Genomic DNA, 11240 nt, shown 5'->3' on the forward strand with positions numbered 1-11240 from the left:
CAGGAAGGACACCTAAAGAGACATCAGAGAATACACACAGGAGAGAGGCCATTCCACTACTCCCAGTGTGGGAAGAGATTCAACCAGGCAGGATGCTTACAGAAACATGAGAGTGTGGGTAGAGACTGACTGGGAGGGGGAGGATTTGAGGGGAAGGGAGAAAGATACAAAATGATGATCAGAAACCGGAAGAGGGGTAACAGTAAGGTTGGAGGTATGGCAGGATCTGGTGAAGACAAGGTCCAGCTGATTGCCCACCTTACGAGTCGGAGGAGATGTTGAAGTCACCCAGTATTGTGAGCAGTGTGCCGTCCTCGGGAAAGAAGCTGAGAAGGACATCCATCTCATCTAAGAAGTAGCCAAGCTGACCTGGTGGACGATAGATAACAACAATGTGAAGTTTGACAGGGGAGGTGATAGAAACAGCATGGAATTCAAAGGAGGATATGGACAGGTGTGACAGGGGAAGGACATTATGTGACCACTTAGGTGAGATGAGGAGTCCTGTTCCTCCTCCTCGACCAGAGAGTCTAGGGGAATGAGAAAAGGAGTAGGCATCAGAGAGGGCTGCCGGAGTAGCTGTGTTATCTGGTGTAATCCATGTCTCTGTGAGAGCAAGGAAGTGGAGGGACATGAAGCAGGCAGACAGAGTGGTTCTGATCCCAGATCTCCTCCAGCTGCTCCCCCCTCCCTCTCTCCCTCTCTCTCCCTCTTCCTCGCTCCCTGTCCTCCAGCTGCTCCTCCCTCCCTCCTCCTCTCCTCTCCCTCTCCTTCTCCTCTCCTCTCCTCTCGTCCAGCTGCTTCTCTCTGTCTCTCCTCCATCTCTCCCTCCCCCTCTCCTTCTCCCTCTTCTTAACCCTCTGCTCTCCTCTCCCTCTTCCTTTCATCCTCTCCTCTCCCTCTTCCTTTCATCCTCTCCTCTCTCTCTTCCTCTCCTCTCTGCCACTCATCCACATGTGTCCCCCTCTCTGGATCCTGTGTTACTAAGGTAACCCCACGGAAGCCTCAGTCCTGCCAGTCAACAGCGTAGAGGGACAGGAGAGTGCTGTCATTGGACAGTGGCATTAGACTGTGGCGGGGCGGGGTGGGGGGGGCAGGAGAGGACAAGAGGGGGGTGGGGGCGGGGCAGGAGAGGACAGGAGGGGGGTGGGGGCAGGGCGGGGCGGGGCTGAGTGGGGCAGGAGAGGACAGGAGGGGGGTGGGGGCGGGGCGGGGCAGGAGAGGACAAGAGGGGGGTGGGGGCAGGGCAGGAGAGGACAAGAGGGGGGTGGGGGCAGGGCAGGTGAGGACAGGAGGGGGGTGGGAGCGGGGCGGGGCAGGGTCGGACAGGAGGGGGGTGGGGGCAGGGCAGGAGAGGAGAGGACAGGAGGGGGGTGGGGGCAGGAGAGGAGAGGACAGGAGGGGGGTGGGGGCAGGGCAGGAGAGGACAAGAGGGGGGTGGGGGCAGGGCAGGAGAGGAGACAAGTCATTGAAGAAGTGTTTCAACTTGTGTTCTGTCAATAACTGCAGTACAGGAGGAGACAGTGAGGAGGAGGAGACAGTGAGGAGGAGGAGGAGGAGACAGCGAGGAGGAGGAGGAGGAGACAGCGAGGAGGAGACAGTGAGGAGGAGGAGGAGACAGTGATGAGGAGGAGACAGCAAGGAGGAGACAGTGAGGAGGAGGAGGAGACAGTGATGAGGAGGAGACAGCGAGGAGGAGGAGACAGCGAGGAGGAGACAGTGAGGAGGAGGAGGAGACAGTGAGGAGGAGGAGGAGGAGACAGCGAGGAGGAGACAGTGAGGAGGAGGAGGAGACAGTGATGAGGAGGAGACAGCGAGGAGGAGGAGACAGCGAGGAGGAGACAGTGAGGAGGAGGAGGAGACAGTGAGGAGGAGGAGACAGCGAGGAGGAGGAGGAGGAGACAGCGAGGAGGAGACAGTGAGGAGGAGGAGGAGACAGTGATGAGGAGGAGACAGCGAGGAGGAGGAGACAGCGAGGAGGAGACAGTGAGGAGGAGGAGGAGACAGTGAGGAGGAGGAGACAGTGATGAGGAGGAGGAGACAGCGAGGAGGAGACAGTGAGGAGGAGGAGACAGTGAGGAGGAGACAGTGAGGAGGAGGAGACAGTGAGGAGGAGACAGTGAGGAGGAGGAGACAGTGATGAGGAGGAGGAGACAGTGAGGAGGAGGAGACAGTGATGAGGAGGAGGAGACAGCGAGGAGGAGGAGACAGTGATGAGGAGGAGGAGACAGCGAGGAGGAGGAGACAGTGAGGAGGAGGAGGAGACAGTGAGGAGGAGGAGGAGACAGTGAGGAGGAGACAGTGAGGAGGAGGAGGAGACAGCGAGGAGGAGGAGACAGTGAGGAGGAGGAGGAGGAGACAGTGAGGAGGAGACAGTGAGGAGGAGGAGGAGACAGTGATGAGGAGGAGGAGACAGTGATGAGGAGGAGACAGTGAGGAGGAGGAGGAGACAGTGAGGAGGAGACAGTGAGGAGGAGGAGGAGACAGTGATGAGGAGGAGGAGACAGCGAGGAGGAGGAGACAGTGAGGAGGAGGAGGAGACAGTGATGAGGAGGAGACAGTGAGGAGGAGACAGTGAGGAGGAGGAGGAGACAGTGATGAGGAGGAGACAGTGAGGAGGAGGAGGAGACAGTGAGGAGGAGGAGGAGACAGTGAGGAGGAGACAGTGAGGAGGAGGAGGAGACAGTGATGAGGAGGAGGAGACAGCGAGGAGGAGGAGACAGTGAGGAGGAGGAGGAGGAGACAGTGAGGAGGAGGAGGAGACAGCGAGGAGGAGGAGACAGTGAGGAGGAGGAGGAGACAGCGAGGAGGAGGAGACAGTGAGGAGGAGGAGGAGGAGACAGTGAGGAGGAGGAGTAGACAGTGAGGAGGAGGAGGAGACAGTGAGGAGGAGGAGGAGACAGTGATGAGGAGGAGACAGTGAGGAGGAGGAGGAGGAGGAGGAGTAGACAGTGAGGAGGAGGAGGAGACAGTGAGGAGGAGGAGGAGACAGTGATGAGGAGGAGACAGTGAGGAGGAGGAGGAGGAGGAGGAGGAGACAGTGAGGAGGAGGAGGAGACAGTGAGGAGGAGGAGGAGACAGTGAGGAGGAGGAGGAGGAGACAGTGAGGAGGAGGAGGAGACAGTGAGGAGGAGGAGGAGGAGACAGTGAGGAGGAGGAGGAGACAGTGAGGAGGAGGAGGAGGAGACAGTGAGGAGGAGGAGGAGACAGTGAGGAGGAGGAGGAGACAGTGAGGAGGAGGAGGAGGAGGAGGAGGAGACAGTGAGGAGGAGGAGGAGACAGTGAGGAGGAGGAGGAGGAGGAGGAGACAGTGAGGAGGAGGAGACAGTGCAGCTCTGTTGTCATAAAGACCTGCATGTTAATGACAGAGTGTACTGCCACCCTGTAACAGATGCCGCTATTTATTATTTACACCCTGCCTCTGTGATCCGTCCCGGGGGGGGGGGGGGAGAGGGGGGAGAGGGGGGTAGGGGGGGGAGAGGGGGGGTAGGGGGGGTAGGGGGGGGAGAGGGGGGTAGGGGGGGGTAGGGGGGGTAGGGGGGGGTAGGGGGGGGGCGACGACAATAAACAACAACAAACACAACACCAGACATAAAGTTTGTCTTATTCATGACAGTTTTTAGGAGTCTTATTGAAATGTATTGTTTTAGGAGAAACGTATGAACTTAAAAAGATTATAACTATCAAAACAGAAGTGCAGTAAAGTGGTTGGTGTGTGTGTGTGTGTGTGTGTGTGTGTGTGTGTGTGTGTGTGTGTGTGTGTGTGTGTGTGTGCGCGCGCGTGCGTGTGCATGGTCAAGACTTGGCAGATGGTAGGATGTTCTAGGAAGGAAATGTAAACGTTCCTCCATTTCACGCCAATTAAAAACAATCCAAGTCTTTTGATGTAAGTTTCAGAATGCAAATGGAGCCGAAACTTAACGACGTGTAACGCAGAGACAGAACAACTATATCACCTGACACTGCGTCTGCATGTTCCTGACAAGCTGTCTCGTCATCCTACGTTGTTGTCCTGGCGAATGCTAATTAGGCTAATCAAGTTTCTGCCGAGCCCACAGTGGTTTATATCCAGAAGCATGTTGTCATCAGAAAGTTGAGGAGTAAGAAAATCTAATCAAATCAACGTTGATTTTATTTTATGAACTGCTTAGGGCAAGCGATCTCCTCAACGATGACAATCAAACAAAAAACTAAATAAATAAATAAATAATAATAATAATAAATCACATGAATCACATATGACATAGTCATTTGCAGCAGAAACTCAACAACAATATTGGGCAGTAGCAGGGCGGCGGGGGTGAAAACCAGTTCCAAATGGTTGGCCTGATCAACATCTAAATCTTACAATAGTCTATTTGTATTCACATATTCCACGTATTAACAAATACTAATTATATTAAGGAATGTTAGCTAGCAGGGAGACCCTTCTATGGCTTCCTATAGGCCACGTTCCTGTCCAGTAAACTAGCACAAGTGACGGTCGGGAATGTTTTTTATCAACACTTCTTGTGTGTGTGTGAAGAAAGGCGAATTGGAGATAGTAGACTGCAGACCCAAAAACCTCCCTCCCTCCCTCCCTCCCTCCCTCCGACTCAAATAACAGGGTAAGGTCAGCTGGGTGCAGGATCAGGGTCGGCTGGGCGCCTCGAATGCGGCACTTCTCCGTCCAAACAACAAAGGTTGAAGCCACGGGAGGTTCCGGCGTCTGAGGGGAGGGATGTTTACGGAGCGTTATGTGGCAGGTGCCACCGGACGCCAGGTTGGGTTGGTCCTTGGCCACTCTGCTGCTCGCGGTCGGAACCTCCCGCGCATTGGAACGGACATCAAAAGGCCACCGCCGCCGCGCTCACACTGAGAGCCTGTCGAACCGCCGCCGTTCTCCAGAGCTGAGAGGCTCAGGGCGGAGAGGTGGAGGCTGGACAGACGAGACCGCTGAGATGGATGAATCAGGAGAGGGAGGGAGGGAGGGAGGGAGGGAGGGACGTTTTTGGGTTCTGCAGTCTACCTCCAGTTGGCCTTGCTCCACACACACACAAGAAGAGACAAAAGCCCCCCCCCCAAACAGGACCTCGCTACATAACCATGGCAAACACAAGGGTTTCTGTTGTCTCTGAATAGAGCAGACATCAGCAGGTTTCCTGTCCTCGTTCCTCATCCCCCTGTGGGAGGAAAGGTCATTCAGCCTCAGGCATGCTGTTCAATGTTGGACCAAATTCAGATACAGAAACACACACGTCACTAGACACACACAGACACAGACACACACAGACACACACAGACACACACACACATACACACGCGCACACACACACACACACACACACACACACACACACACACACACACACACACACACAAACAGACACACACACAGACACACACACACGTCACAGACACACACAGACACACACAGGTTCTGGTCAGTTGTGTTTATTGACAGGTTTATGTTTTCAATGCACAGTAGGTTTTTATAGGCTGTAAACATTCCATTCCCTGCAGCAGTTAGAATGCAGAAATCAGGCCTGCGTCAGAAGTGGTTCCTGTAAATATTGGACGTTTGTTCAATGACAGTTGCTCATCGTTACTAATCTCCTCGTCATCACCGCAGTTCAACAACTATGATGAAGATGGCCAACGCCCACTTCCACCTGTTGCCATGGTTTCCTGCTTGAAATGACGTCAGCGGGTTCAGAACCTGCCACACGGTGACGAGAATCCTCCACTTCCCCTCACATTCAAACACAACATGGCACAAAGCCAAAGGACCTCCACTGACGTGTCATTAAGTAAAGAAGCAAGTCACTCAGAACGCATCTGCATAAGACTGAAGCCAATGAATGAGACAGAAAACAAACAAAAACAACATAAAAAAACACAAACAGCATGACGACAAACCCCTCAAACACCTCAAACACCTCAAACACCTCAAACACCTCAAACACCTCAAACACCTCAAACCCGCTCCCTCAGCTCAGTCCAGACGGGTGAAACGATTCCTCGGTCATATTCCTTGCCAAAAACTAATGAAAATTCAACTCCATTGAAACGCAATATTGTTCACGTGTTCATCGTTGACTTTTTCCTTTATTATTATTTTTTTTTAAATGGCTTGCTTGGGGTGCTTAGTGGCGTAGCACACTAATGCGCTTACCACATAATCGCAAGGTTCCTGGTTCGATTCCTTCCCTCGACCTATCCTGCATGTCATCCCTCCTCTCTCTCACCCATCCTTCCTGTCAATCTCTACTGTCTCTGTCCCAATAAAGCAGAAATGGCCCTAAAAAACATATTTTAAAAAATGGCTTGCTTTTCTCAGACATCGGAGAGTGAGTTGAGCCTGTGTGATTAAATAGGGAAGACCAGGAACCCTGAGAAGGTGGAGTACCTCCACCCGCCCATCAGGTCGCCGCGCTCCAGCCGCAGGGACAGGCGGTCCGCGTGCTCCAGCTGCAGCAGGACGCTGTTGCTCGCCGCCTCGCGCGTCACGTCCTGATCCCCGGCGAAGGCGGAGATGACGGGGTGCTCGTTGTGCATCAGATTCACCTGGAGGAAGGATGAAATCCGACAGTTAGGTCCAAAAAAGAAACTGTGTAGATTGTTCTCCATCCTCCCAAATGACCTCTTCACCCCCACTACCCCCTGTACAAGTTTCTCTCCTGTTAAAAAAAAAAAGATTCCTTCTCGCATTGTGACTGCCTATGGCCCTAACCCATAGGTTAGGATTTGGAATTAGACAGTTATGTAAAACAGGAAGAAAGAAAAACTGTTACTGATTCAGAACCATGGGACGGCTACCGTTTAAGAACGTTTACGGTTTCACGATCAATTCAACAACCTATAACGGAATTTCAGTGCAGGTATAACGTAGACACCATTTGAAGATCTCACCTGGATCGTCTGTCTGTTGTAAACTTTCACGACATGAAAGCTAAAACTGTAAATGCCTCTCCTCGGCGCTTGGAATACACTCGCTTTCAGATTGAAATGGTTGCCGATGTTCACCAACACCTGCAACAAGAAAACAACATATCTCTGCTCTTAATCGATCGTATTGATCGATCCTGATATGTGTGATGAACTGTTAACTGTTAAGCCACATCGGAACCAAGGTTATGAACCGAATAGACCCCCCCCACCCCCCACCCAGTACAATCATACAATTACGCACGTCTCACCTGGTCAAAGTAGATGGTCAGAGATTTGTTGCTCATGTCGGAGGGTTCATGGTTGGTCCCCCTGACCGCGGAGAAGGCAACTTTCGCCCCCCCGGCGCGGACTGATATCCCGAAGGAGGAGGTGAGCGCCCCGTCGGCGGACGGGTTCGAGTCGCACACCACCAGACACTTTCCTTCCAGCACCACCGGCTCGGTGTCGTTCTGCCCCAGGGTGAACACCACGGCCCAGCCCAGGAGGATGAACGCTAGCATGGCACAGGGTCGACGGGAGGCTAGGAGCTCTGATGTGGAGCGACTCTGCAGTTTCTGAATCAAACACGGTCCCCCAACAGCATCCACTTACTCTCTCTCTCTCTCTGTCTCTCTCTCTGTCTCTCTCTCTCTCTCTCTGTCTCTCTCTCTGTCTCTCTCTCTCTCTCTCTCTCTCTCTCTCTCTCTCTGTCTCTCTCTCTCTCTCTCTCTCTCTCTCTCTCTCTCTCTCTCTTTCTCTCGTGTGTGCGTGTGTGTGAGCGTGCGTGCGTGTGTGCGCACATCCCTTGATTATGTGAGACTGCCTCCAAACATGTTAATATCTGTAAGCTGTCCCCCAGTCTCTTCCCTCTGGGGCTAACTGGCGTGTGACACTACATTTATATTTATATTTACATTTACATTTATGGCATTAAACAGACGTCTTTATCCAAAGCGACTTACAACAAATACATTTGTTTTAGTAAGTGAATCATCTATCCAACATCTATCATAAGATAAAGTAATCAATGCTCATACCAGGGTTAGGGGTTAGGGGTTAGGGTTAGGGGTTAGGGGTTAGGGCCATAGACAGTCACAATGCTAGAAGAAGGATTATTATTTTATTTTTTTACTAGCTACTTCAAGGCGATGATAACAGCTATTATATTTAGTTCAGGGTTCAAGGCTATGATAACAGGTAGACTATAGTTCACGGTTCAAGGCTATGCTAACAGGTACAGGGGGATGGAGAGAGAGAATATGCAGCCAACTAAATGAAGAGGAAAACAGGAGAGAACAGGGAGGGAGAGTTGGCGGTAGGGGGCGCTAGAGTAATTATGTAGAAAACACGTTCTTGAGCGCAACCGCATGTTTTATTTCTGACGCGTTTCGGAGCAAGAATACAACCACCGAATATGATCAGATTTCATTATGATCTCTAATCTATGGGGCCACAATAGACATCTATAGTCAATATTAAGAAACAATGGCTTACCATATTTAATCAGATGGACAGGGTCTGACAATACGTTTTGTTAAATCTGTTTTATGTAAATTCTCAGAAGTCCTTACAAGACTAATCTCGGAATTTCGATTATCTCCATAAAAATAACATTGAACTGACATCAGTGAAAATCTAAACGTTTTATTGGCATTGACGTTGTATGTGTAAGCAAGCAGGAAGAAATCAAAACTAATTTCCCTAGAGAGGTAAGGGAGATAAGGAGCGATAGAGAGTGATAAGGTGTATTCAAAACCAGATGCTTTGTGATTGCGTGTCATGTCCCGTATGAATAAAGCTGTGAGACTCAAAATCAAATGGCAGACTGAAATCAGCCAGGGAGATTAGAGGCGGGGGAGAGAGGTGTCTCCAGACCACATTGTTAATCCAGATTTGACAGCGATCTCATGAGACCTCCCGCTTTCATCGCAATTACGTAACTGACAACTTTGAATCATTTGCAGAGCCTGTTTTTGTTTGAATGACTGACGCAACTCAAGCAAATCAATAATCACTCATCTTGTTTCTTTGTCAGGAGGATTCGGGTCAATTTCTGTCTTAGTTGTATCATTGTCACATCGTATTTTATCTAGTCTGCAGAAATTAAACCTCCAGCCCCCCCCCCCCCCCCCCCCCCCCCACACACACACACACCCTCCAGTCTGCAGAAATTAAACTCCCAGGCCCCTCCCACCCCCTCACCACCACCACCACCCCCACCCCTCATGTCTGCCCCCCTATGCCCCCCCTACCCCCCCCCCCCCCACACACACACACACACCCTCCCGTCTGCAGAAATTAAAATCCCCCCCCCCTCCTCCCCCCATTCTCCCGAAAACCCCCTGACCAAGAACAATCTGCCCCACAGGAACTCAAACCAGATGGATTGTGTATATTGTCAGATTTGTCCCCCGTCTGTGTAATATCTCCCAGCCTCATTTCTCCCCGGGCCGCGACTGTGAGGAATAATCCAGCTTTGCAGCTTCCTGTCCATGTGGGTGAAATCAGATGAGGATTTATACTTCACTGATGAGAATCCCAGTCGTGCTGCCGCTTCCTCCTCAGCCATGCTGCATGCTATGGATCTGGATAAACACAGCAGGCATTTTATAGTCAGCTTTTATGTTTAAGTTCTTGCGCTTCTCAATTTCCGAATGAAACGAACCACACTGGCTGTGGAGGGGTAGAGGTCGGAGGTCGGGCTCATTGGAATGCATGGAATGCGATGAGGAATGGTATCGAACCATTACTGATTCCATTCCATGAATTACAATGAGCCGTCCTCCGATTTCTACCTCCACCAGCCTCCCCTGCAGTCATTCTAGCCTCCCCTCCTCTCAGGACCTCCCCAGTACAGATCCACCTCAGGCCTGCAGAAGAGTAGACAGACACAGAGGCCTAGAAGTCCTCAAGATCATATGTCTGAAAACAGGGCTGTGTCTTTTTGTATTTTATTTGAGACAACAGACAACCTATTGTTATTGTTCTTGTCCATAATCATCTGCCCCTAAAACACCTGACCTGGTTGAATTACAGGCAGTTTCAACATTCATTAAACATCATAGACATACATTGTCAGCTGGCCCGCAGGGGAGGCTGGTGGAGGTAGAAATCGGAGGACGGGCTCATTGTAATGCATGGAATGGAATAGTATCAGACATTCCTCATTCCGTTCCATATATTACAATGAGCCCGTCCTCCAATTTCTACCTCCACCAGCCTCCCCTGCTGGCATCTCTTAGTATCTGGCATTTTGACCATCATTGTTTGGTTTAATCAGTCATTCTGTTCTCAGTTAAATGTATTATCCTCAGATATGGACAGTTAATGCTACTTCAACACACAGAATGATCCTGGACCAGATCTCTCTAGACCAACCTAGACAAACAAAGTTTACGTTCAAATGAAGTGGATCCTGTTTTCTCCCTCCCACCCGTAGGAGAGGGCACCGTTCACACTGTTCTCTCTCACAGGAGGGACGACACCATGAAGAAATAAACCCCTTCTTCCATCTGTCCTCTCCCCAGCTGATGTCAGACTGTGCCAAGTGCCAAAGCTGTAGTTTACTGCCCAGAGCCGTTAACTACCCCTGTCTCCTGCTGTCTAACTACCCCTGTCTCCTGCTGTCTAACTACCCCTGTCTCCTGCTGTCTAACTATCCCTGTCTCCTGCTGTCTAACTACCCCTGTCTCCTGCTGTCTAACTACCCCTGTCTCCTGCTGTCTAACTACCCCTGTCTCCTGCTGTCTAACTACCCCTGTCTCCTGCTGTCTAACTACCCCTGTCTCCTGCTGTCTAACTACCCCTGTCTCCTGCTGTCTAACTATCCCTGTCTCCTGCTGTCTAACTACCCCTGTCTCCTGCTGTCTAACTACCCCTGTCTCCTGCTGTCTAACTACCCCTGTCTCCTGCTGTCTAACTACCCCTGTCTCCTGCTGTCTAACACACCAACACCCCCAAGGCACCAACCGCCGCTGTCTAGCCATGAACCATATGTTGTTGTGTACTCTCCATAAAGTCTCACTACACCAGGGGAGGCTGGTGGAGGTAGAAATCGGAGGACGGGCTCATTGTAATGCATGGAATGCGTTTTTGATACCATTCCTCATTCTGTGCCATGCATTACAATGAGCCCGTCCTCCAATTTCTACCTCTACCAGCCTCCTCCACCGAACTACACCTACCGCCCAATAAGGAGACACAAATATCTCCATCAGTCGTCCCTATGGTTACAACAGGTACTTTTGCAACATCATACAATGCAGAATTGAATTGAATATTTGCGGAGCACAGAATTGAATAAAAAAAATTCTTGGTGGACCGTAGCTCCT

General features: G+C 51.1%; 2 protein-coding genes across 2 annotated transcripts in view; one reads left to right on the forward strand and one right to left on the reverse strand.

The window, feature by feature from the left end:
- Positions 1–6348: 6348 nt before the first annotated feature.
- LOC310821702 (cerebellin-2-like) lies at positions 6349–7445 on the reverse strand (the record flags this gene model as incomplete). Its single annotated transcript, XM_083693850.1, has 3 exons — positions 7179–7445; positions 6892–7011; positions 6349–6546 (listed from the first exon to the last, which is right to left on the reverse strand). Exons 1-3 carry the CDS (start codon positions 7428–7430, stop codon positions 6349–6351), a joined length of 570 nt encoding a protein of 189 aa, XP_083549976.1. The 5' UTR covers positions 7431–7445.
- Positions 7446–10439: 2994 nt separating this feature from the next.
- Positions 10440–11240, forward strand: part of LOC310822002 (neuropilin and tolloid-like protein 1) — a gene marked incomplete at both ends in the record, with an annotated part of 12985 nt that continues 12184 nt past the window's right edge. The window contains one exon of the mRNA XM_083694291.1: positions 10440–10836. Within this exon, the coding sequence (XP_083550417.1) occupies positions 10440–10836 (397 nt within the window). The remainder of the gene's footprint in view (positions 10837–11240) is intronic.

This window comes from Argentina silus, assembly GCF_951799395.1.
Source record: "Argentina silus genome assembly, chromosome: 22".
NCBI lineage: Eukaryota > Metazoa > Chordata > Actinopteri > Argentiniformes > Argentinidae > Argentina > Argentina silus.